Source organism: Pezoporus occidentalis, unplaced genomic scaffold (genome assembly GCF_034315485.1).
Source record: "Pezoporus occidentalis ecotype Australia unplaced genomic scaffold, CSIRO_AGI_Poc_V1 ctg164, whole genome shotgun sequence".
In the NCBI taxonomy this organism is placed as follows: domain Eukaryota; kingdom Metazoa; phylum Chordata; class Aves; order Psittaciformes; family Psittacidae; genus Pezoporus; species Pezoporus occidentalis.
The window spans coordinates 277,837-304,837 of record NW_026913466.1 but is presented as its reverse complement, the minus strand read 5'-3'; the positions used below and the strand labels follow the sequence as shown (position 1 = coordinate 304,837).

Sequence of the window (27,001 nt, the reverse complement as noted above, 5' to 3'; positions counted from 1 at the left end):
TCCTGAGTTTGGCTGCTTGGCTGCCTTCCTTCTTCATTCATGGGCACTTCACTGGCTCCAGGACCCAACCAGGCAGAACAGCACTTCTCCTAATGTAAGTTTTTATCTCCACTGCGTCACCTCCCTCTCAAAAACCAAAGTTGTGTTGAGGCAAGAACATCTCAAGCTAAGCTTTGGGCTCAGTGTTATGGTTTATGGGGCTGCTTCAACAAAATGGCTGAGGTTTTTTGGTTTGGTTGGCTGGGTTTTTTTAAGTTCTGTACATATCATGGGATAAAATTAAAAAAGGCCTGAAAAGCAAAATAATATTTTTCAAACATTTTTCATCATTCAAAAAGGAATGAATTTCCAGGCCCAGCATTTGTGAGCTGGGTGAACATCTTGTGTAGCAGGGAACTGATTGAAACAGATAAAGTGATTACAAAAAATGTAAGAGCAATATTACATATGGGATCAAAATGGCACAACAGTCTGTGAGGCCTGTATTAGAGCAGTGAATATGAGAGTTCAGAAGGTCCTTAGCACCTGTGAGAATTTCCAGCCCTCCTGGGTGCGTATGCTTTGCTGTTTGAAAGCCCAGGCCCTTTTCAGGCCTGGTCCTTCAGAGGCTTGAGCCCTTGCATAGCATTCCTCAAGCATCACCCTATACAGGGACAGCTCTTGTTTTGGCCACTGCACTTCACATCTTTCCTGAGCTGGCTGAACAGTGTGGCGTGGCCTTTCCAGTCACTGAAGTTCTGCAGTTTATTGCTTTTAATACAGTACCACTGAGAGGCCTCATCAGAAACTCAGAAAACTCCAGCCTTTGTGATACCAGGCTCTTGCTTGCCCTTCAGCGGCCAAGGCAGAGGTGAGTAGGGGCAAAAAAGCACCATGAGCCACTAGGCAGGACCAAGTCTTCCATCCCCAGCCACCGCCTCAGATCCTGTTGCCCCTCCTTGACCTGCATGCCAAGAACATTCTGTGAGCTTCGTGCTAGAATTGTTGATATAAGAAACACAACAGAAGCTGACTTGTTAAAAATACCCACAGAAGAGGGAGGAAAATAACCTTGCACACAGCTGCGTCTGCCTCCAGTAAACAGGGCTTTTATCAGGCCTTGGGCTCAGACAGGACCACTCTGCTGCAGGTGAGTGAATTTCTGACTCTCAGCTGGGCAACTTCAGCTGAGGTTTAAGCACAGGCCTTTCATCTGCCACTTCCCCAGAGCCAGGACCCTGCACACGCTGGGTGGTGTTCCCCATTCACCCCTGACGCAGCAGTTTGCTCAGCGGCACTCGTGTGGCCCATGGGTCACCCTTCAGGAGCAGGGCCGGAGCCATCCCACCCCCCAGGAACAGCTCTGAGAGACAGGAACCTGTTTGTAAACGAAGCAGCGCTTATCTCATGCATGCCACAGGTGTGATGTCATCCCCGCCAGCGAAGGAAGGAGGATGTCTGCAGCCTCCACCGTGCAGAGAGGCAGGAACTGAAGCGAACATGTCTGAGACTTGGTTAGAGCCTGGTGATAATTAAGAAACGTAATTACCGCTGCAGAGATAATTCCTCTTTGAGTTCTTACAAACAAGTTTTTAATTTGCACCAAAAATTTACACCCCAGGTTTCAGGTGAACCGCGAGCGCTGTGAGCTCGGCGGGGACTCAGGGCAGGGGCTGGCAGGTTCTGCCAGGCTCCAGGGCAGGAGCACCGTGGCTTCCCAGGAATGGCGCAGGCAAACAGCTGCCAGCAGCCCTGGGTGCGCACAGGTGAGCGATGCCATTGCTTTGGACTGCCTCGTCTGTTGTACAAGTGCGACGGTGAAAGCTGCGGCAGATGAACTTCTGCTTTTTATTAAAAAGGAAATCCAAACCAAAACCCCAACCAACTTATAAGGTAATTGATTGGTTTCTCCTAGTCTTTTATTAGTTGTGATTAAGGAGCTAGAGTAGCCCTGTTTACACAGCTCTAACAAGTCAGGACCTGCAGTACATTATTGGCTTGCGGCCCACAACGTGCAGTCCATTCTCAACAGAATCAATCTGGAGTTGAAAACATCCCCTGTAGGAAGCGTACACATCCCTGCTTATACAGGAACAGAAAACAGTAATAACTTCAGGTCCTGTAAGTTGCAAGTGCAACTTACAGAGATCAGCCCTGACTTGTCATTGCTCTCAGCATGTTCGTGATGAGATCAGAGTGCTTCACAGAGGACTCGTACTTTCAACTTGACAAGGGACATAGGTGAGCGGGTTACGCTTCCCTGTTACTCGCAGCTCAGGCTGCAGAAATAAATCGAGAGCTCCTCACTGTTTAACATGCAGTCAAAGCACCGCCAATCTAAAATGGCTGATCAGTAATACTTTAATTGCAGTTTCATAGAAACAAATTGCTATTTAATTGCAATAAGCTCTTGTGTGGCTTAGCTGGACTGACAATAGGCATACACCTGGTACGAACAGTAACATGCAGCAACAGTGGTTATCCGGTACTTCATGTACGGGAGGCTCAGGCAGTGAAATGGGGCCCGGCACACGTAATTTCACACGGAAGGAATGCAATGCTTAAAAAATAGATGTACATAAATGTTCCGATCTCAGTTTTATTTGTTATTGAATAGAGCTGTTCGGGCTGGAGATCCTTGCAAAAAGCCTCACGCTTGACAAACAACTGCCAGCCAAAGAACCCGATAGAAAACTTGAAAGTAAAATGCACTTTTGAAAGGTCTGATGGTGCTTAAGAGCAGCTCACAGTGTGCAGGACATGGTGAGGCGTTGGGTGCCTTCTCTTTCTTAGTATTTACCCTAATATTAGATGATGCAAATTTGATCGGTGTTGGCTAACAGGGAAGAAGGGAGACACCCTCGGTGTGGTTAATATTCTAAAGCTGTGACTTAATTTCCTGGCTTCATTTTGGTGAGACATTCTCATTTTATATTTCATAAGGTACCGCGTAAGCTGTTAAAATATTTAAAGATAAATCATGTAGGACTGAACAGACAGTATCTTGTTGCAAACAGAATTTGGTTTGGAAAGGCTTAATGTCCCCCTGCCTGCCAGGATGCGTAAATCTCGTCACAGACAGCTGGATAGGTGAAAACATTAAACCCATTCAGAGGGCAATCTTTTTACGGAGTTGTTTCATTAATAAGAGTGACAATTCCTATGATGGAGGCATTCAGATGCAGCATTGACGGAACCTTTTATCCAGGTTCACCAGGATGAGTTCAGATTAGAAATGTTTCCTTTGGTGCTCTTTAACAGCGTTCATTCCTGAAAGTGAGGGAAGCTCTTAGTGAATGATTATTTGCGTGACTTTTCCACAGCACTAAATGCGGAGGGTGTATTTCAGCCTCGGTATCGCAAATGCATGGGAGAAAAGGTGCACAAGTACCTATTTTTCCTTACAGATCTCCCCAAAAAGTGATTTTTCACAGAAGGACAAACCTAAGTGGTGCCAACAGCCTCCCACCCACACCTCCCATCCCTATTTGAGCCTGGTTTATTGTCTGAAATACCTTTGGTTTCAAGGAAGTGTTTTACCTAAAGCAAGAATACTACTTAAATATGTTCTATTGTATATTCATAGCTCCATTAGTCCTCCTCCAATTTAGCACATCAAAGCAAAAGCTTCATCACTCGCATGTGGATTATGCTAACATGAGTGACATTTGTAATCTTATAGGTCTGCAACTGAAGAAATCCTTTTAAAGTAAGCTATTAAATAGGTAGCTGTGCTTTACAAACGAGTCATATAATAGTTTATTTAAAGCCGTTAATGAACTTCAACCTCACCAGCACTAAATGCGATACCACATTACTTACTGACAGTTATTAGCTATCTCCTGAGCACTTCGAGGTTATATTGGACAACCAAAATTCTGCATGTTAAACACCATACCTCGAGTGCTTACACTCAAAGCGTGCAGAAAGATGTCTACATTCTCACCAACACTTGAATCCGATACTCACATGCCTTCAGGTGTCTTTTCAGAGCAGCACAATTTGCAGGCCTCTCCTTAAAGACTTCAACACCAGATCCAAAAGCTCAGAAACTTAAGTTAAAAAATAGGTAAGTGCAGTTAATTAAAAGGCCATACAGAGCTTCAGTCAGTTTATTGCTGTGTTATGCAAGTGTTTTTGTCTGTACCGCCTGATCCCCTGTATTACGACATTTTTTGTTCTCTGCACCGGTCCTGTTTTTCCTCAAGCACTGAAGTGTTAAAAGAAGCACTTCAGCAGCCCCCAATGTGCTGGAGGTCAAGAAATAGAATCTGGAAATAAATAAAGGGAGAAATCTGCTCTTGGTTGTTTAGACAGACAAATCTATACATCAGCTTTTTGTGTTGTGGCATCACACCATGGAAAAGTCAGGCTTGCTCCGTAACCAAGCGCTCTGAGCAGTGAGCACCACCTCAGGAATAGAATCAACAAGGAAAACTTAATCATGGTGTATTTCACATGTATGATTCTCCTGTAAAAGCAGAGTAGTTGTTAATATTGATTTGTTATTAATTGCAGCAGAGGCACGTTCTGGGTGTGTGCGGTTTCCTGGCATAAATCCCTGTTACTGTTCCTGCCATAGATCCCTGCTACTGTTCCTGCCATAGATCCCTGCTGCTGTTCTTGACACAAACATGAGGACTCGGAATAATTTTTCCTTAGAATTATTCTGCACTGAGCAGCCGATGGGAAAATCTCACTTTTCTAAGCTTAGGGGAGGCTGGGTTGCTTTGGGGGAGCAGGTTTTGTTTGCTCACAGAGAACAGATCATATTTGAGATCAGTAAGTGCTCAGAAATGGCCCAGGAAATGTGGTTTTCTTCCCTTAAGATTATTGGTGTTAAGAAGTAGATTCTTACCTAGCACACACAACTTTATATTGCTCAGATCAGAATAGCTGTTGTATTCCATGAATACTCAATTCTAGTGCTCAGCATGAGGTGCAGGCCCTGGGTTGGTTTTTACTCTGCTCCTCTTTGACCTCTTAAGGTATGTACACACACTCTCCTGCTTGCGTGCTCACAGACACATATACGCCCTTAACACAGGTGATGCTGCTACCTGCATGTGTCCCATGCTTCACTGCGGTATGGATTGAACTGTACAGAATTAAGGACCAAAATGCAAAATACAGATCATTTTGAAAGAGTGCTCTGTATCCTTGCCAAAAGTAACATGGTTTAACAGACTTTTTACTGGCACAAGAACCCCATCCAAACCAAGAAACTACTTTGAAAGGTAATCAACAATTCAGGTAATGACTGCATAAGATCGAGTTTCAGAGTAATGTGTTGAACGTGGTTACAAGCAAGGCGAAGTGTCCGAAACCCGTCACTCGATTCAGTGTTGTTTTACTTTTTTATTATTTAAATACACCATACTAGAGCAAATGTCTCTGAAAATATCACAAATAAAAGATTTTTCTTCATTCAGCAAATTAGAAGTAGGTGAAAATCTCTACACAGTAGCTGCTATGAGCCTGACTTTTTTTTTTCTTGTTGTTTTTCTTTTTTTGCCATGGGAAGTAGCAACATTAGGACAAAAACACTTACATGCATACATACATTGTATTTTACAGAGATACAATAAAAGTGTTTGTGATAGAATATCACAAAAGCCACATCTTTTATCTCATGTTCAGTTTGATTGCAACACATTTCCTTACAACACTTAAATATACAAAGAGCAAATAGAATGTTGTTAAGGTAAAACACAGGGTACAAACTGGCCAGTGCCCTGCTAATTGTTAATGAGGGTAGAAAGCAGATTTCAATGCTTCTTGTAATTAGCTTCATTAGTCATCGTCCCCACCCGCCCCCCAAGATGTCCTCCGGTGGATCTTTTTTCATTTTCTCTACAGTCTCCCATTAGCCCAGGTTCATGGAGTCCTTAATGTTCATATTCAGTCATTTTAATACACCAATAAATGTGGGAAGGGCAATCAAGAATAAAGAAGGTGCAATGGTATGGAGCTGGCATTGACGCTAGCTACAAAGGTGACTTGTCTACTTGGAGACATGGGATCCATCTGTGATGAACAAAATCTGAGATGAAGGCACGCATTCTGCATTACTCTGACCCTTTAGCAGACCTGTAAGAAATAAAAACGGGGAGCTTAGCTAGAACACTAAATTGGAGATGATAGGAAACTACAACATGACTGCTCTTCCTTATGCACTAATCTCTTTTTTATTAGATTACTTTCCGACTGTGACTTGATTAAGGCTTTCTACACTATCCATTGATACCGCCACCGTTTCCACTTCAAATAGCAAAGAGCAAACATTTTCTTTCTGCAGTTTCACTAGCAAGAAGAGCAGATGGGAGGGGAGAAAGCAGAAAACAACAAAGAGGAAAGAGAGAGATGACACCAGTAAATAAGAAGTGCACTGTCTGGTAACAGATTGTACAGTGAGTAAGGTGGGTTTTCTGGGCCCCTCTTAAACGGGAAGAAACATTACTCCGTGCCTTTGAAGAAGCTCGTAACATGATCTTATAATTGGAAGAAATAGTGTGTAAAGCAAATAAGAAGTGCAGCCAATATCCTCCCAAGGCAACTTTGGTTAATGTGCTGCATTGCACAACAGCTAAATATAGAGATTTCAGGATTCCTCCCCCCACCCCTTTAAAACTCCTCATCTGCTGCGTTAGTTAACGTTACATAAACATTTTAATACATGAAGTCAAACATGTGCTTTCGCACTGGTGTTAATGAATTGCGATAATTAAAAGTGTCTAACTCAATAAAAATCTAAACTTTCATGGATAAAATAGAAATGATCATCCACAGTCTTCAAATACAATCTGTTTGCAATTACCAAAATGAAATAATATATATTAGATTTTTATGGGGTTTAAATGACATTTTGCGCTTCCCAGGAAGTTCTTTTTTCACCCTTTCTCGAAGTTGCTAAAAGCCTGAGGTCTATTAGTAACTGCAACCCCCCACTTTCAAGCTAATTAAAGTAGTAGAGGCTTGGAGGTTTAATTCCCCAGAGCTGAAGCTCAGTGTGAGAAAGGTAATTTGTCTGTCCAGAACAAAGATTAGGGAGCAGCCAGCAAGCATATTTAATAAATGAGCATCAAATATCCTCTACTATGGACACAGACAACACCAATTATGTAACTACAAGGGAATTGTTGAGTGATATGTAAACCAGAAGATTTTTAAGATCTTCTCTGAGAGACGTAATCTAACTCATCCTTTATTTAACAGGACAGAAGCTGCAGACAAGCGTTCGCTACGAACACTGCCAACCGGGGGAAAATTTACACTCGGAGGAGGTGGTAACACTGCTGCAAACAAGAACTACTACAGGAACACTACGAGTACAGCAGAGAGAGTCCCTTCACGTGGAACAGCGCGCGGGGCATCATGCAGGGCGAGTCTGCGCTCTGCAGGCAGGCAGGACTGAGGTCAGAGAACACAGACCGCTCCCACATGGCACAGCAGGCAATGGGGGAGTTATACCTGATGTCTGCAAATGGCCCCAGGGAGGCAAAAGGCAGCAACAGCCACCAAGACTGGGGCACAAAACCCCTTCTGCCTGCGCCAGTTACCCACAGGATTAACCTGCAAACTGTATGGACACAGTATCAAGTCCCTGTCACCTACACCTATGCAACAGAAATGGGGGTTAATGACAGGAGTCTCTCTTGAATTTAATAAACCCCCCTGTGCATGTTCTGCTGTGTCTGTAATCTCCAGTGGTAGAATAACCTGGAGACTGATTTATCTTTAATGTTTAATAAGAAGTATCTGTTACAGCCAACACTGTCATAGTGGAATCATTTTAGTGGCCCTGAAACACAGCTTTCTGGAACATCTCGGATGTACACATCTTCACGCTGTTAAAAAGCCCCCCCCACAACACACAACTCTTGACACCTGTTCCTGCAGCTTCCAAAATTCAAAAAACCGGGAATATCTATGAATTGCCAACCTGTCTCCTCACGTGTATTTCAGTTTTCTGGGGTTCGGGTGCTCTGCAACTTTGAGAACTGGCAGAATTTGCACCATTTTCTAGAGAGATTATAATATAAAGAACCCCAAACTACAACCTCTCCCGCCAGCCTTCTTCCCAGTACCTGGCCATGTGCCTCAGCACTGGCTGCAGCAACGCCGTTACCTAATAAAAACTTGTTCTCACTATTTTCTCTTCATTTAGCTTCTATCAGTCAGATGTCTGCAGTTGTGAGCTCTGCAAACCCAGTCCAATTTTACTTCTCTCTCCCATGTTCTATGTTCCTCATCATGTCTACTGCTTTTATTGCAACTAAATCATTTTTATGTTTTGCAAAGGCATAGTAAGAAACTGATAAAACTAAATGACAATTTAGACACCTATTTGAAGTTACATTAAACTTTACATTCATAGAGGACAAGTGGATAAACCACTCTCGGCATGGTAAACCTTTTACTGCGGTGTGTAAAGATGAATGGTTTTACCTATATTTTGAAAGGGGATAACTATAAATATTCATTTACCAGATTCACTGCTGGCGAGGCTGGCATCACAGATTTGTTTCATTAAAATTCACAACAGTATAAATCTATGAATCTTTAACTGTATTTGTACTTCCTTGAGAAGATGCTGCACATTCTCCTCCAATATTAATTATCTTTGTTCTGCCTAATGATACAGGACTTTTGTACTCAACTCTCTCATCACCTCCATTGACAAATTAAGTAAATAGAAAAGGCCCACGTTTTATTTTGCTGTAATTACATTCCCTGGGTAAGACTTGAAAGAATACTTAAAATTAATCAGTAAATTTATGCACAGAGAAAAAAAAAAACTAAAGCAAACACCGACACTGAAATGGAGCAACACAACAACAACAAAATCACGGACATTACCAACCAGTTTGTGTTTTCTTGGACCTGTTTCTCCGCGAACTAAAAGCACTAAGAAATACTCTGTACATCGCAGACTGAGCAGCCCAGCATTTGTCCCAGATTTTTTTAATCTCCCAAATTCCTATTTGCAGATAAATGTTATTTTTTGTGCTCCATGCAGACATTAATGAAGTTCCTATTGTAAATCTATAAAGAATTACCAACTGAAGTGTGCAGTTTTTGTTTCATTGCAATAACTCAGTGCTGTGTGATTGCCTGGGTTAATGATGAAAAAGTCAAATATACTATCAGAGCTGATGGAAAAATCTATCACCAATCTGAAATTAAAATTCATCTGTGGTCAATAAGATTTAATATCCATGCAAGTGGCGCTGTAAAGAGTAAATGAATCAATGTCATCAATACATAATCAGTATGAAATATGATGTGAATAAAATTATGTGCAAGAGTCATACATTCACTCTTTTCTGGACCAGGGTGGAATGAACAGTCTCTTAACTCAAGGTTGACAGTAATTGTTACAAATTAGGCACAGCAGTTATCAAAATGCACTCACTTGCATAGCTTTAGGACTTATTAAGGAGATTAAAATAGATCTAAAACTATCTAGTTTCAGAGTTACAGGACAACTGTTGATCAGGGATTTTTTCTTCTTCTCCTCTCCATGATTTGTACAGTCATTATTTACTCATTTAGCTAGAAAGCAGGAGCTATCAACCACTGAGATACACAATCTCTAGTTGAGCTATTAGTGTTATGGAGCGATAAGAAAAGCACACTTTGGTTTTTAAATCAGAGTTGTAACACACAAAACAGACAAGAAAATACTCCTGAAAAAGTACCCCAGGATGCTCCCTCAACTAAACCCTTGAACAGTGAAGTGAAATACAGTGGTTCAGTTCAGGAACCTTCTCTTCACAAGACATTTACTTCCACGTTAAAGGCTCTAATTTTCCTCCCACAGAAACCTGCTCTCTTTTAGCCCTTAATTTCAAGGTTATGGAATGAAATACTTCTCTTTGTTAAGAGTTTGTATTAACAGATACTCTCCACTTTGCTTTGGACACGAGTTCAATAGCTGTACAGATGCACATGCTCAAAACAAAATAAACTGACTCCCTCCCTCCTGTATGTCATACTTAAAAGGTTAGTGCTTTCTCCCCATGCCCCACACCTACGTTACTTAAGATATGTAAGTTTGGTTACTTAAAGGTCTCCTTGCAGGGGTGGGGAAGGTCCACTATTAGAATGAAAAGAAATTGATCTTCATTCAGCTCTAATAAAGCTTATTAGTAATTGTTGGGTATTCACCTTCTGGTCTGGCAGTAGTGGATTACTCTGAAGTGAATTCAAATGGCCATTGATGAGAGCTGTAGGTCTATCATGTTCACAAAATAAACTGCCATTGATGTAGTGAAACCGATCTCCGGGGACCAGGCGATTCCGGCAGGTAGAGCATGTAAAACACTGAGGAGGAAGAGAGACAGCAAGTGAGACCACAGCACAAATTAAGTACGCTGCAGGTTTGAAAATTACGCTTCAGAGACGGTGAGCGAGTTGAGATAGGGAGTTGCTTGGTTTTGAGTAGCTCCAAATATGGCATTAGTCTTACCTGTTGGGACTGTGCAGTACATAACTCAAGTACAGTTTTACCGATTAAGAGGGAACAAAGCTACACATTAAGGGAAGCTTTATAATATATACTCGCATTTCCAGTTACTGCTTTGCATTTCATTCCCAAGCAGATGCAGATTTCATACTCAAGAAGCAGGGCAGCACTGATCAGCTGCTAAGTAAAAACACACCGAAAAAGCCCCTCACCTTCAGATGATAGACGTTGCCCTGTGCCCTCATGACCAGCTCGCTAGCAGGAATGGACTGTCCACAGGCACTGCAAGCACCACTATTTCCAAATAACCTGAAACAGAGGTGATGATCATGAATAATTTAATACACAGGAGGCTCCGAGCGTTTTTGCGCATCACTGCAATGGTTTATTACACAACTATTTTAGACTTCTGACCCCCGCCTTCCAACTTGCTTACATGTCGTAATATGAAAAAGTGTGTTTTTGTGTAACAACTGGGAGCTTCACCCCACCTCGGATGTGGTTGCAGGGGATTTAATCAGAAATATTGACTTACACCTCTGGAAACACAAACAATTCTGTACTACACACATTTGATCAGATTACTAGGTTCATCATAAAAAATAAACGATACAATTCATGACTCGAGTTTAAATGCATTGTGTCCTTGAAATTATATGAAGAACTCTTTTGTACTTTAATCATATCTTGAGATATGAGTCATCAAAAGGGTTAAGAGGATTTGATTGTATATCTAAGAAGACATCATGCTCAGTGTATTGAAACTCCAGTAAACCTCCATCAGTGCAGAGTTTCCATTAGAAACTCTCTGCTATCCAGGTTGATATATAATGTGTATGGGTTAACCTTTTCAATCATGGTGTCAACACTTTAGATTTGCCTCTGCTCATCTCTTTCATCCTAACCTTCTCTCTCTCTTGATAATGAAATGCTTGCTCCAACTTCCCTCTATCTGCTCCTGAGTCCACAATTTAGATTACTTCATCTCTGCTAGCAACAAACTGAATGAAATTTCGATTTGAGCAGAAAGTAATTTACCGGGATCTGGACCCATTTGTCATCATATCTCTCTGGGTGTTTGCTGTATCACTGCAGTTTTCCTATGCAATCAAATGAGACCACAACATCTGCCATTGGGGGGGGGGGGGGACACATGCGGTGGGGGAAGGGGGAAATAGGCACAAGAGTGGTGAAGAAAAATATATACATAATTCTTCACTCCATTTAAAGGCACAACGCATCGATTCCAACTGGAATACAATAACCATTATCGAGTTCCACCTCTACAGGCTGCGGCCGCTGGAATTAGAAACCCTTTATTTGCTCTTGTGCGCATCTCTAATACACACAAATATTTATTAAGACTACCACAGTCATCCCCCAAGTAAGGAAGGGAAGGGAACAAGCTGGCAGGGTCACAGGCCCGCTTTTCTGCACCATGTAAAACACAGTAATAGGATTTACAAATTAGCGTATTGGTGTCATAATAAATATTAATATTTGCATCTCCTTCCTGTCCAAATAAAGTCATAAAATTCTGGTTGTGTCAACCCAGGACACGCATTACAACAGAATGCCCGCACTCTGAATGACTGCGGCGGGCCTCTCTATAAAAATAATTGCTTTGAATTTTCAGGATCCGAGCTTGCAGAGGAGGCTTGTCATGTTCAAACTACTAATTTGCTGTCGCCACTTTATTGAAAATAGCCTGTAAGTTGTTATTAAATGTATCGACTGAACGACAGAGAGAGTAGTAAAACTGCCCCTTAAGATGGCTTTTAATAGGAAGCTGAGAAACAAATTTTGCAGCAGCATCGATTTGAAGAGTTCAATCAAAACTCCATTTCAAAACTAATTAGTCTGAGATCCACGACACATTGACACGTTCTTGCAGAATCACGGTGGCTACAAAGGAAAAGCCGAACTAAGGCATTGCCAGGACCTCCAGCCAAAGGGACCAAAGTGGCTGGAAACTAAGGGCCCAGTATTAGGGCATCTTCCAGACCAGGGCCAGCTGGGAGTAGTGACATGACAGGAGTACTAAGGTGACTTCCAGAGCTTTACCGTATGCATTCTCCTGCCTCCATTGTTCCTGGGATTGAAGTTGGCACAAGGCGCACGGGGAGCACTGGGAGCGGAGGCAGCGAGGCACGGGGGCGTTTCTAGAGCCAAGACCCCAAACAACGCAGGGTGAGGTGTTACCCAGACACAAGAGTAACCCACCCACCGCAGGGGAACAAACAACTGGTCCAAGAGAACCCAAACCTGGCAAGCAGCCTCTCTTAAGCCCTCGTACACCACCCAACACAGCCTTCAGAATACTGATCTCACTGCACTACTTGTCTTCATTAAGCATGCATTTGTTACACAGCTCAGTTCTCCCTGGCTGGAAGTGGTCGTACACCTTGAATGTCTGTGAATTCTAATAAATGCAGTCAAACTAATCCAGAGGCTTTCCACACATCTTAGGTTTTTTCCCTAAGCACGCTCCCAGAGCAGTTCTGTTCCAGGAAGTCACTTCAGCTGAATCTCCTACTAAAATTCCTAAAAATCAATTGCAAAGTCAGGATACCTTTCCACTGCTTTGTATTATTTACCAGGAAAATGGAGCTTATTTTCCTTCTCTTCTGTTATGAATGGTTTTGGTCTGTGATCCCATTAACAGGAAAAAGGTGTTCTCTTTTAAATACAAGCTTATTCCTCCTTCCCGGTAAAGGAAGTCTTCCACAGTAACTATTCCTTACTGAAAAAGTTGTTTCACATGGTTTCTGCGAGGCTGGAGAGCTAATTATCTAACCGGGGGGACTGTCCAGGACAGTATTTGATTTAAAAGGCTTGAGGCTTTAGGTGCTCAATTAAGTAGCTATCGGTCTCAGACTGGACTTTAATGGGCTCTTTTCTCTTTAACTGCAGCAATGGGTAGAGATACCCCAGGTCAGGCTAATTAAAGCCAGGGGACTCTTTAATTGTGATGACAGAATTGGTTTCAGTTTCCTCTTTGGGTCCTCAGTCCAAGAAGGTCATTAATATTTCAGCATTTGGGCAATGCAATCAATCACAAACATCAAGAGGTTCCCTATGCAGACAAGGCAGCTCTTCTGCACTTAGCAGCATTTTACTGAGCCACCTTAAATTAACTACTGTGTGGTTCCAACACGGCGCTCCCCACACCCCCCAGCACAAAAACACTCCTGGGTTTTGGGGTGGACTGGGTTTGGGTTTGAGAACTTTGAGAGGAGTGGGAACGAAGCAGCAGGAAACCTTTCCAGCCGCGTTTCCCGTCTTGCTGCTCAGAATTCAGTACCAGCAGAAACACATCTCCAGCAACTTAAACTAACACAACAAGGTTCCAGCTCCTTCCAAAACTGCAGAGACAGATTGAAGTGCTGCGATTCTCGCACAACACAGTGAGCATTTGTGCCCACAAATGTCTATCCAAGCCCTAGCGAAGAAAAATGCACATCCAGACCTACTGATCCAGAAGCGATTGGTGTGTCTGTACATTTCCTATATTTAATCTACATTCTGCACCAGCTATATTAAATGTAACAAAGAAAGGCAACACAGAAATTACGCCTGGAGCCAAGTCCATTAAAGGTACTTCAGAATAACTAGAGCCCAAGCACCTTAAAAGCACCAGAAGCTATTGATACTTAAAAGGGGGGCTGTGCATAATGGCAAGTGCTGCATTAGGGAAGGGGAAGGAAAGGGAAAAAAAAAAACATCCAAATTACGCTTGGTTAATTCAGAGTAACAGATCTGCCCCCAAGTGAATTGGAGGCCTTGAATTAATTCTGTTATGACAAATCAAGATAAACGTTCCCCCTAAATTGCATGCGATTTAATTAATTTTTGAGATCCTGGTGGTTTTTTTTCTCTCCTAGCTAATAGTTCACATGCTCCTGTGCTGTCATTGTGCTTGAGTGGGCAGACTTCAAAGTGATATTAAATAACCAACTATTAGATTTACCTAGCACGTCCTATTGGAAAAGTGCCATTTAATTACCTAGCCTGTTCAATTAAAGGGACAGCATTCCCTGAATATAGCAGCTTGCCGCTGATTACCAGGGAAATGAACCCGCTGCCTGCCGGCCCCTCCGCGCACTGCAGGACTGGGGGTGCCCCGCGGCCGGGCCCCACGCACCCGCGGAGGGACGGGGTGCTGCCCCTTTAAGACGCGCCCGGGCAGCCCCCCTCCCCCCCCCCCCCCTTCCCCACCGCTCCCTGGCTCGCTCTTAGAGGCCAATTTTGTTAATTAAATGTTTTGTTTGCGACGCGGCTCTCATTCATTTCGGACACGTCATTGCGAGCAGATCTAAGCCAGGGACCAGATCTCATTAGATAAAACCTATCAGAACTAAGAGAAAATGGAGGAGACACTAATTAAAGCTTTTAATTGTGCGGATTCGCTGCCACGCTGCTGCTTTATCTGGCATCCTAAGGTTGGGAGGGCTCCTCTCCGCTCCCCTCCCTGCGAGAGCGCTGCTCGCCCTCGGGAGGGAGGGAGGAGAAGGGACCGGGATTTTCGCCTCCCTCTCTTGTTCCCAGGAACCTTGGCTTCCAGTGAAAGCCGCTGCTGCAGCTCCACGGCTGGAGTTTGTCCTTTATTTTTGTCTCTTTTTTGGAGGGGAAGGGGTAGAGGCCTGGGGTGGGGGGCTGTGTTGTTCGAACAACAAAACCCCACAGACAGCCTCAGACGGGGTAAAAAGCTCGTTAATAAACGGCCCCGTAGTCCTGGCCCGAAGGAGTTGGGTCCCTTTCACCTGGCACCCATCGGGCCGATCAGTGTCCGTCCCCATTTTGTGGTGTGCCCACGCTTCCCATTAAGAACTTCGCCCGTGGCTCCTGCATGGAGGAGGGGGGAGAATGCACCACCGAACAAGCCCCACAGAGGACCAAGGGGGGGAGGATGGCACAGGGGAACCGGAGGGACCTGCTGCCAAACGGGTGCCATTGCCTCCACAACCAAACGAGGCCCTTTCCAGCAAGGAAAGGGCGAGCGAGGGCCTCGCTCCTGCAGCACAATCCACGTGGAAGCCTGTGAAGTCCTTTTCCAGCAGGAAAAGCCTCCAAGTTAGCTCAGCCCCGGCAGGCCAGGCCGCCCTACCCCACCTTGAGTGTACGGTGTCCAGTTCAAGTTTCAGCAAGCATCTGTCAGAGTTATTTTTGCAAGTCAAATTACACAGATCTGAAGAGAAGTCAGGCGATAGAACAAGGAGATCAATTCAAACCCCTCATCTGATAAAGCATCCTATTCATAATCGCCTACATTAAAATAAACGAGTATTAATTCTTGGCAACACAAAACCAGAGGACTGCGATAAGCCTGCCTGAACTTGCCTCTGGGACACAGTGGACGCATCTTCTCTTTTTAATTAGTAGTAATCAGACATGGGGGTTTGTTTGATGGTGTTGGTCGAGTGATGAATCTGTACTATTCCATGCATCTGAACAGTAGTGTCAATTTTTCCACTTCAAACGCAACTCTTTCCCTAACACCGTTCTGCTCTACTTAATTACAGTTCTGCCAGGCTTAGGCTTGTTGCTTAGGACGATGACCAAAAAACACCATTAACCCCCCTTCGTGTCTAATTTTTTTTAGCATTTCTCTTTGAAAACATGCCCAAAACTATCAAAGCCAAAGCCCCCATTCCTGAAAGACACTGCGGGCTGTCTCCTCTGCTTGACTGACACAGCCATGTATCAGGACAGGCTCTGCACTGTCAGAATAACTCAGCCTTAACTCCATCCCTTTAGAGGAAGGAGGCTGCCATGCATCTGCACACCTTCAGCACAGTCCCCACCTCCCCCAACATAAGTTTCACAACATGAGCAAACTTGTAACATTTGGTGGCTGATTTTCTCTTTCAGAAAGGAGGGCAAAAAGCGCAACTTTTTGGCCATCGGGGAGAAGGAAAAACTTGGGTTAACTCTGGACATTTACTGTAAATGAGGAGCCAGAAGCGTTTAAACAAAACAGTTTGTTTTAACCAAGCATTTGTGTTGTGCTGGGAAGGTATCGGGCTTTTTTGTTGGTTTGAGTTCTTTTTTTAATTACTGAATGTCGAAATAGAACACCTCCTTGAAGCATTCATGTGCATCAGTCTATCAAACCATTTACTCAAATTAAATGTGTAATCCTTCAAAATGCCTCCTTTTAAATTAATGAGTTTAAGTAGCTTGAGTTCACCTGAAAAGATCGCACAGGCACCTGACCTCATGAATTCTTCCTATTAATTATATTGGGAACTTGTTGGAAGGGATACTCTGCGTAATCCTACTGTACCCCAACAGATGCAAGATTAATCAGGCTTAGTTCCCCCTACCCAAATCTGTGGCATTTAAAGCAAACGGCCTGAAAAACTAAAGAGACAAGAAATAAAGGGCAGGAGCACATCCCTCTGCTCTCATCCCCTGCATTCTCTATACTGGAAGTTAAGGAAAAATGTCAGTTCCACACTCCCCTGTAGCAACGTGAAGACAAACAACGTGCCACTGCTTTTGGCTATAAGTAGAATCGGTGGCCCTCCGACTGACGGTTAATCAGCTCTTTCAGAAGGAGAACAGAGAATGAGTCATTCTGTTTCCACTCAAAGGAGTTTAAAGGTGCTTATGTAAATATCATAATTAATCAGATACTAAAGGCAGGCATTTCATTATTTAGCACCTCTGCACAGCCTTATTTAAGCCCTACGATTTTAACATTTACCGTTCAGATATGCACGCTTCTCCTTCAGCACTACAACAAAGCAGATTAATTTAGCCTCTCTGATTGCTGTTTATTTTTAGTTAGGACTTGTTTTGTGCTGACAAACCACTTTAAAGTTACAGTCGTCGTTCCGCCCCCCCAACTCTTCCCTCTACTTGGCAGTCACAACTGTGCCCTGGGCTAGGCGCTGACATCCGCACCCGCACGTCTCACTGCTCCTAATGAAGGAGCGATCCTGCAGCAGCCCACCCCTCTGTCCCGCGCGCCCCCATCGCCAGGCATTAATGGGAAGAAGAGGGGAGAAGAAAGGGAGGGGTAAAAAAGGGCAGGGATGAAGAGGGAAAGTGCTGCCCGGCGGCCGCCTCACCTGATGTAGTCGTTTCTGCAGAGGATCATGCCGCTCTTGGTGTAGCAGGAGGTGCCGATGTCCCCCAGCTGGGCCTGGCAGCAGGAGCACTTGAGGCAGCGGCTGTGCCAGTAGCTGTCCATGGCGTAGAGCAGGAAGCGGTCGGCGATCTTCCCCCCGCAGCCGGCGCACCTCTTCCACGAGAGGGAGCCCGCCGTCACTGGGGGCGGCTGCGAGCTGCCGCCGGGGTTCACCATGGCCTGCGGAGAGACACGGGCGGGTCAGGGCCGGGGGTGCGCGGAGCGGACCCGCAACCCGCGGGGAGCGGCGGGCGCAGGGGGCAGAGCCCCCCCGCTCCGGGCTGATGCAGCTGCGGCACAAGTCGGGAACAGCCCCGGCGTTTGTTTTGCTTATGGGAAACACGGTGTGCGAAGAGTGAAAAAGGGAGTTGTGAAACTGGTTTTTCAGTCTAAGAGAGACGCGGCAGGCCCCAGGCAGCAACGAGGGGCTCGGGACCCGCCGGCCTCCCCGCGGCGTGCTGGGGACGTGGGGGGTCGTTCCGTTTGGGTTTATTCTGGAAACATAAAAGCACGCCGAGAAAACACTCCAGACTGAGGGCACTGGCCGAATAATGGATCATTGAACTTCAGGACGCCTGTTAACTTCCTATGCAAACATACCCTACTTCTGTCTCGCTAATCTGCCCTCGATCAGCAGTTTAAATGCTAAGGCTTTGTTACTCCCCCCCCCACCAAAATATATAAATAAAAAAAAAGGGGGGGGGGGGAGGGAAAAGCTGCCTGGCCGCGGGAGAGCGGCAGAACCGGAGCGCTCCGCTGGAGCCACCCCAGCCGCCCAAACTGTGACCAGGGGCGTTTTTCACTTTCTGATGAACGCTCCATACGAGCAGGACAACCCGGAGATAATATGGGAATCAATTCATAAAGCTTACTCTAAACCGATTAATTTGTTGCCTTCAGTCCAGAGCCCAATAAACTCCCGGTGTTCCTCCAGTCACTCATGCTATAAAAAGATCAAGTTATTTACTGCCAATTAAGCAGCGTGTTTTGTCTTTGTCCTCTGTAAGCTGTACGTGGTCATGCCGAGGCATCTGGCTCTCTGCTAAGGACCTTCAGAGCGATACCTCCAGAGCAGCGAGCAGGAACTTTTCCTGCCACCGGCCCAACTCGGCGACAGGAGGAGGAGAAGCTGGGGCCGCTTTCAAACACACATTTCCTCAGAAAGAGTACCTGGAGGTATGTCCAGTGACCGCACAATAAACCAGAAGAACTGCACCAATTAAGCTGTAACAAAAACCCCGAGACTTTGGAAAGAAAACCACTCTAAAAGCCATTAGCATTGCATTTATCCGAACGCATCATATACCTTTATGTAAATTGATTTCTGATGCATTTGTTCAAGGAATTGCCTTTTGTTAGTTTCCAGCTACCGCCTAAATGAATCTGCATTTCCTGCTCCGAGTCTTTAAACCGTTTCCCTACGTTTTAAATCACTTCGGATTTCTTAAAAGAAAGGCTCCGTGCCACCACCTTAACCCGTCTTTGTCGAAGGCAAACGTATATAAATATAAAATGGGAACCGTTACACTGAGAAAACCGTCCAGTAACCCCATTAAGCTAAAGCTCTTAAGGACAAGCAATACCTTAATGCTGATTAAATCTAAAAAGATGAATCAAGAGGACTGACCAGAAAGTGACTCCCTTGATAACTAAGGACGGGCCCTCATCAAGTTTCATTTAGAGTTGGGGGGAAAAAGCTTTTAACTTAAATAGGCTTACTCTGGTAATTACACAGCCAAGCAATTTAGGTCCTGGGATAGGAGTCAGTGAAATAGAAAGCAGAGCTGGAAGCTAGAGGCAAAATAACCCCCCCTTTTAACAGCGTCTCTGGCGTTTTTTTAATGGAGACCAAGGGAGGGACAAGCAGAGAGCTGGCAATTTGTAGTACAAAAATGGATGCTTAATTCATGTCTTGGTTTTAATTAGGTGATTCACCGGATTTCTCTTGGATTGAAACAAAAGACCGTGTGGGGGCAGGAAGGGAATTGGAGAGGAGAGAAACAGAGAGCTCACTTTGATCTTTTCTGCCACTGTTTCGGCAGTGTTTACTACGGGGGTAGCGGGTGCCCCAACCTGCCCCCTCCCCGTCCCTTCCATTCACGTCCGCGGCAGCACAGCCCTTCCAGGCGGCGGCTCGAACCGGGGTGGAAGGAAAAGCCTTTCCGAGCGGCTGCGGCCGCCAGGCTTTGTACGCGGGGACCGCGACAATGCCCGTGGCCCGCGGCTCCCCCCGCTCCGCGCCCCTCCGCGGCTGCGGGCAGCGCGGGACGGCGGCGGGCAGCGCGGGCATGCGACCGCGCTCACGTACGCTGGAAAACAAGGGGTAACGACCGACACTTCTTACCTGCTTCCCCTCTATATTGCAAAAGGCCGGGGAGCAACGCCGCTCGGGGTGCCTGAGAAGGTCTCCTTGCAAAGAAACAAACACAGCGCTCGGCCTCCCTCTGGCTCGCGGGAGCTCTGGACGCAGCCCCCCCGCCCGGTAAAGGGCAGCCCGGGCTAGAAAAATACAGCTGTTTCTGTGAGAGGCGTCCGCCCGGGTCCGTTCTGCAGCTCGCGGTGCCCGCGAGGGGAGCCGCAGCGCTCAGCCGCCCAGCCGCACACGCAGGGCGCCGCCGCCGCTCGCTGCTGCAATCGCCGGGCAAGTTTGGCAATGTGGCTTCACTTTGTAGCGCTCCCCCCTCAACCTCCGCCCCCTTCGCCGGGCTGTGGCGGCTCCCGGGCCCGCCGCCGCGCCTGAGGAGAGGGCGAAAGCCGGCGGGGCCGGGCGCGGAGCCGGGGCCGGGCGGGGATCCTGCGGCGACGGCACTGGCGGGACACGGGAGGAGGGCCCTGTGCGAGCGCGGGTGTGTGTGTGCGCGCCGCGAGGTGCGCTCCCCGCCGCCTCACACATGTGTTACTGACAGAGCCGAACCCCAACTACACCCCAGCACGGCTCCGCCGTCAGCCCGCCGCAGCCAATCCGCCCGCGGCTTGTTCAGGCGGAATAATAAAACCTGCCAATCCCCGGGAACACAAAGGAATGAGCGAAAGGGGAGGGAAAACCGAGCCGAGCACGGGAGGGAGCAAGGAGGAGGGCAATGGAGGGGAGGCGGAGCCAGGTGGGCAGCGGTGCCCGCTCGGGTGCGGACGGGCGCCCCCTGCTCCGCTCTCGGCCGCCCGTTGAGGAACTTGGCGGAGAGGGGCTGCCCCTGGCCCGACCGGACGCGGCCGCCGCTGCCCGTCAAAGCGCCTCCTGGGCACTGCCCGCTTCCCGCTGGGCGCTGAGAGGAGGTGCGGCCGACTCCTCGACACCGTCCTGCCTTCCCCTCGGGGCCTGCGGCCTCGTCCTGCCCCGGAGCCCGCACCGCCGCCCTCAGGGCGGGCTGCGCACCCGCGGTCGGCGCTTGCCGGGAGGAGGCCGCCGCCGCCGCCGCCCGCCCCCCCGCTGGAGGCGAAAAGCGCAGGGGAGCGGTGCCCAGGCATGCCTGTCCGGGCACGGCCTGCTGTCCACAGCCCCCGCACCGGTTTAAAAGGGTTAAACGGCCGCAGTTGGCCGGCAGTTAGCAGCACGGCGTCTTGTTTGAGGAAACAACGGCATTTCTGAGGAAGAAGCCCAGGGATGACAGCAAACCAAAAGTCACACCCAGTAGGAGCACTTAAAATTTGGAAAAAGCAACCCCACGTATTAACTGCGCTTGTTTGAGGCAAAAGTACAGTACCAAAGAGTTAAAAAAAGACCCTTGAAACAACGCAAGTGTTTCCAAATGTGCCACAATTAGTGGCTGTTATCCCCTAAGCAGTTGCACCTGCCAGCATGGGGCCCTGCCCAGCTGCTGCGATGGGTTCCTGCCTGGTGCTGTCTGATGTGGGGCAGCTGTGCTTCACCGTGCAGACCACTGCTAGGACATCTGATCCATTCCACACCTTCAGGATCTGTGAAAGAACAGAAAAACTCCATGATACAGGTTTCCCGATTGCAGGCTGCTGTCGTAGGGCACAGCCAGTGCAGCGAGAACGGTGGGAGAGGCCAGGCCAGGCCCTGGGGTGTGGGCTGGGGGGTATGGTTAATTGCTGTGGTCAATGTGATGACAGTGGGACTGAATAACGAGTTTGCGTGTGTCCGTCTCTCTGCTGTTAAAGTGTTCTAAAGCCGTTCCTGCGGGTCGCTAACGCAGTAGCGATGTACCCCCAGAGGGTACGGAACTGCAGCCGGCAGTCCGGGTGCACAGCTGCGTGCACCGGCACAAAAGTGCAGTGAATGCTCCAGTGCCAGGCCGAGTGGTAAGTCCCCCTGGGGAAGCACAGCCCAGGTGTATCTGAGCCACATCGCCACCTGTGGGCCTCCTCCATGGCTGCATCCCTGCCTTGTCTGGATCCACGGCGTGCCCAGGAAGCACTTAAAACTTAGGGAAAACATGCCTAGCTAGGAAAAACGTACCTGAGAAGACACGGGATAGCGCAGGCAGGTTTTGTTTCTAATGATATAGCAAATAAAATGCTGAAATCCGAATATCACCACAGGTGATAGTGAATGCAGGGGGGGAAATAGTCTATTTCTCTCTTTCTGGGATATGTTCAGAGTCTGTGCTTAAAGGTCATGGAAGGCTTCCGCCAGGAAAGGGGGGAGAGGACTGGTGTTGCGGTTAAAAAGAATGATTTTTTTTTAGCATAGGGTCTATGAAATATATCATCTGGATGTAATCTCCGTGTACATATTACATTTAAACATGCTCAGCAGTTTTAGATTTGTTATTTAGGATCTGGTACAATTTAAAACATATCAAGTAACAAGGCATGCTACAGATAATCAGCAGTCACTGTTATTCTAGCTCTCTGACAACTAAGAGCACAAGAATAGAGCAAATGCCAAGCTAAAATAAAATCTAAGTTGTCTAATTATCTAAGCCTGTAATGGCTGGAATGTACCAAATTCAGTCTCTGGAAGAGCCATCAAGACCTCTCCTCATTGGAAAAGATATTCTACCAAGAAACTCTGCCATAGGCACTAAAATGTTTACTAGTCTTAAAACTGATAGTGATACAAAAAATGGGAACTACCTTCTCAGGAAGCAGAGTTTTAAATAGCTTAATGACATCTTCGAAATACGATTATGATGTTCATATCTTTTTCTGAAATCACTAATCACTAATTTTTGTGATTCATTTTAACAGAGGAAACTGTAACTGAGAGCATTTTGCAGAGCAATATTTTTCTGATTTTTCTTTTGTGCAGCATCTGCTGTTGCTGTGCTGTCATCTTCGTTATGTTTTTCATTGTCTATGTGCCATAATGTAATTAGTTAGTTCAACATCATCTGTGCTATTAGATGAGATGTTTCTATGGTAAGTTAACATAGTTCTGTGTAATTGGTAGATTTCAGCAGTAGGCATGAATGTATCCATCAACTTTAGGTCGATTTGAGTCCGCAAGATTTAAGTTCACTTGGCATATGTTATCCTCGAAGACTGTTAATTTTGGCTGAATGGATAAAAAACACAATGCAGAAGAAAATCTGGCTGCTTATATCGTGGTACTGTTGGAGTCAGGGAAAGGAAAGCATAAAATTGCTGGCTTAGTAGTTGCAATCTGAATGCCTGGAAAATGTTACAGCCTGTGAGCCAAATCACTCTTAAAACTAGACGTGCCCCTGAGATAGCAGGTAGTCCAGAATTCATCAGTCTCTCCATTCATGAAAGGAGTTGTGGTTCTCTCCCTAAATACTGCATGCCTATGGGACTGTCTTTTCCTTTTCTCATTAGAGAGAAATGTTGGGGCTGCTGATTTGTCTTGAGATCTTCCATGCTGCACTTTGTTAGTCCTCATGTCTTGCAGGCTGCACCTTTTGAACAAACAATTAGACTCTTAAAACTAACCCTCTGACCCCAGTCTCTTCGGAAACAGTGACAAAATATCAACAGCCATTTGCTACTTTCAAGTAACACTTCCTTTTACTCGCATAGGAGTTTCTGGTTTAGGGCCTCACACAATTTAAAAACCCAACTGGATTAAGTGTTTAAATCAGATATCCAGTGATATGGGAGAGTACGCATCCTGGCAGACGCAGGGAAGAACCCTGGATGGCTTTACTCGCAAGTGTACTTTCCAAGCAGTAGACTGTATTGGTTGCCCCAAAGAGCAAGATAATTCACTTTTAGAAATATGCGTATAGATTTTGACTTTGCTTATAAATACATGAGTAACTTTATTTACAGGAACCCAGAACCATGGAAAGTAATTAGTAAGCATGGTTCGCTTAGGTAAGGGCTTGCAAGGCCCTTTTATCATCACTGTATCCATAACTTAGGACAGGAGCCAAATAATATAAATGTCAGTAATTATAGATATATATTTATATTAACAATGAAGTTCACTTTAGGAAGAGCTAAGGCTATATTTGTAATGACTTCATATGGCTAAAATTACGTGCACTAATTTGTCCTGTGCACATTCCTGTTGGGAGAACTGATGTATTACCACAAGCCATCAGTAGCAGAAAGTCCTGGGTGTGAGTTTTGTGACTGAAGTCAAAGACATCAGAGTTGGAAATGACATGTAATTTATGCTTTAAATTAAAAGTCTCTAGAGGCCACTAGAATATGCATATATAATAAGTTCACTACATAAAAATTCTTCCAATTGGAAATGCTGAATGAATTTTGAAAGAGGGCTTTACACTCCACAGTCTAATAAACCACGGCACTTTTCAGTTAAGATGATTTTGACATTCTTAAATATATACTGACAATTGATTTTTGTGATGACATATCTGTAGAGTGATCTTTCGTCACAAATATCAACATGTAGTATTATGATTCAGATGTCACCATCTCTAACAAGGAAAAAAAAACCCTTTGACAAATACTTAAAAATATAAACTCATGTAGAACTTACCCTTTAAAGTAAAAAATGTTCTCTTTACAGATACTTTCATAGAAGCTGCATTAATGTGTTGCTTCTGTTCACTAGTCACTATAATAAAACAGTCAGATTAGAGCATAATTTGGTGCTGTTTTAAGGCCCATATTATAGCTATAAGGTACCCACTGAGGTACTTTAAATTTACAGAACAAAAAAGATCAGCTGGATCTAATATCCTACTAATTCAACTGACCAAAGTGCTCTTACCTAATGCAGAGGTACACATTTATAACACCATCATTTATGTTTCTGATGTTATAGCACCGCCACTTCTTTTCAGTCACAATTCACTTCAGAGAATTTCAGCAGAGAAAGTAAACGTGTCTTCTCTTCCCTCTGGGAAAAGAAATCATGGAAACATTAAATGTTTTCTACTCAGAGCTGGCTCTTTATTTCTTGTAGCCATTTTTTAAATATTTCCTTTGTCAAAGGAAGGTTTGCGCTTGGGTATGATTTTTGCAAACAGACCTGTGCAGAATTTAGTAAAAACAATGTGCTGGAATCATGTATCACAATAAAAAATGAGACCTTAATTCTAACCTGTATTATTTAATTAATTAGCAGAGTAAATTTAAATATGCAGAAGAAATGAGTATTATGCCTGAGTGAATAAACACCATATTTAACATTTTTGATGGTGTTGTCCATACATAAGACCTTTAAAATTGCATTGAAATTATTTTGAAAGATGTTTGTCCAGTAGCAAATCTTATGTCATTATAGAGTATCTGCCTGCTATGAGTGTATCCAGGAAATGAGTAATTTACTGTAACTCACTGCCATGGAGGAATACATCTGATATCACTGTGAAGTTCCCATAAATTTTGAACGATGCTGTAACTTACAGAAAGGTCCGTGAGTGATCTTTTCCACTTATTTTGCACCTCTCCACAGGGAAGACCCTTGTGATCTCTGACTTGGGCTATAGTTAACCAATAGAGGAACATTCGCTCAAGCCATTTTCTCTGTAGGTCTTTCAGGAGAGGTCCACAGCCTAGAGTTTCAGAGGATTTTGTTGTGTGATGCATCACAGAATTATAGAGTCATAGAATGGTTTGGGTTGGAAAGGACCTTAAGTTCATCTAGTTCTAACCCCCCTGCCACAGGCAGAGACAATCAATGGGAAGGCATAGATTTGGCTAATACAGCTAGATGTTTGTGGTGACTGTTTCTAATGGTGATTTGACATTAGCCATTGTTTCAAAGAGGTGAGAGAAAGCAAGGTATGGGCTGAGGACTAAAACACATCAGGGATCTCCTGCTGAAGTCATCTTTTACATTTAAGGGCTACCAGCACATACGGGAAAATGGAGAGTTACAAAACTAAAGAGGAAGAGCAGGCTGGTGACTTGTGTCTGGCAGAAATGCCTCAATACTATTTGATTTGAAATTTACATAGATGCCAGCAGTTATGACACAACTGTCACTCTAAGTTCACTTAACTGGACATGAAACAATAATGACAAACAATCAGAGTGACAGTTCTCCTATTCTGCAGTGAGGTTCTTCTGTCTCAGTTCTACAACATTCCTTCTGTTCCCCCTGCCAGACAAATGTGCTTCTGTTATTATGATTTCTCTGTTTGACTCGGCGCAGCCTCGCTTTCAGGAAGAGTTGCTAAGCTTTGTATTCAGTTTTTTAGTCATACTATTTATCAAAGCAAGAGTTTCTTAGTAACAGTTTTTAACTCTTTAATAGTTACTTTGCTGATGTAATCCATTATTTAAAAATATTTTCTTGGGTAAGAATATTACATTATTTTTCATATAAAAATATAGCCCTTTATTTTTCTTAAGGTGTTTTTCAGAACTGGAGCAACTCCTATACTCCATGACCATAACTCTTTTTATCATTCTACTATGATTCAGTAGCTTTTGCTGTCTTATAAACAATCTTACAATTAAGAGCTAATGTTAATGGAATAGATTGTTGTCATAGGATAATGGTTTCCTGCTGCTAGATAAATGCTGTGGCAATGCTAGGACATTTATTGAAAGTAATAGTGAAGACAAAGCTAAGAGATTTATTTTTAAAGCAGGTGCCACAGATCCAGTGACACCATTCTGTTACAATTGCTTTATTTCTATTTCACTAAAAGACTGATGAAGATGGAAGCATTTTGCCTGATGTATGCAAGTGCAGCAAAGTGACAGTGGCTCATTTCACTGTAACTGAATAAGCTGCATTGCACTTGGCTCAGGAAGAGATTTATTGTGGAGCTCATCCAATCAGAAAACAGTTTATCCATTAAGTACAGCTTTAAAATATGTTGTATTTTTATGAACAAGATGGGGCTTGATGCTTTCTTTCACAGAAGCAGTTAGGCACAGTTCACAGAAGAGGAGGAAAGTGAGGCCCTACCGTGCTCGTTCTGCCAGTCCATCCAGAAGCCCCCCTTTCCTCTGTGCCACAGGGACGGCACGCTGGGGAGGGTGAGCCGGTCCGTAGCATGTTCCCCTCCTCCTGAATCAATGGTTCCTTGTCTTCCTTCTTCTGCGTTGAGGGTGTTGCCTCAGTG

At 44.9% G+C, this 27,001-nt stretch overlaps 1 protein-coding gene and 1 long non-coding RNA gene across 6 annotated transcripts; one reads left to right on the top strand and one right to left on the bottom strand.

Annotated features, from left to right (window-relative positions):
• LOC134160790 (uncharacterized) lies at positions 1–8,534 on the top strand. 4 transcript variants are annotated; one of them, XR_009963686.1, is made up of 4 exons: positions 1–94; positions 763–850; positions 1,400–4,048; positions 6,278–8,534. It is a non-coding gene; the product is annotated as an uncharacterized LOC134160790 (long non-coding RNA). The 4 variants fall into 4 exon arrangements; XR_009963687.1 differs by having other exon boundaries at positions 1–850; positions 1,400–1,493; positions 1,601–4,048; XR_009963685.1 differs by having other exon boundaries at positions 1–850.
• Positions 5,318–27,001, bottom strand: LMO4 (LIM domain only 4). 2 transcript variants are annotated; one of them, XM_062613124.1, is made up of 7 exons: positions 26,845–27,001; positions 24,691–24,819; positions 21,371–21,497; positions 17,524–17,762; positions 10,660–10,756; positions 10,150–10,305; positions 5,318–6,069 (listed from the first exon to the last, which is right to left on the bottom strand). In XM_062613124.1, exons 4-7 carry the CDS (start codon positions 17,757–17,759, stop codon positions 6,061–6,063), a joined length of 498 nt encoding a protein of 165 aa, XP_062469108.1. In that variant the 5' UTR covers positions 17,760–17,762; positions 21,371–21,497; positions 24,691–24,819; positions 26,845–27,001; the 3' UTR covers positions 5,318–6,060. The 2 variants fall into 2 exon arrangements, with proteins under 2 accessions (XP_062469108.1, XP_062469107.1); XM_062613123.1 differs by lacking the exons at positions 21,371–21,497; positions 24,691–24,819; positions 26,845–27,001 and adding an exon at positions 19,927–20,518.

Excerpts from the sequence above, each read along its gene's own strand:
- LMO4 (XM_062613124.1), bottom strand. The coding sequence starts at position 17,759 with ATGGTGAACCCCGGCGGCAGCTCGCAGCCGCCCCCAGTGACGGCGGGC. Across the intron at positions 10,757-17,523 it reads TGCAGAAACGACTACATCAG|GTTATTTGGAAATAGTGGTG; the intron begins GTGAGGCGGCCG and ends CCTCTGTTTCAG. Across the intron at positions 10,306-10,659 it reads GCAACGTCTATCATCTGAAG|TGTTTTACATGCTCTACCTG; the intron begins GTGAGGGGCTTT and ends CTTCCTCCTCAG.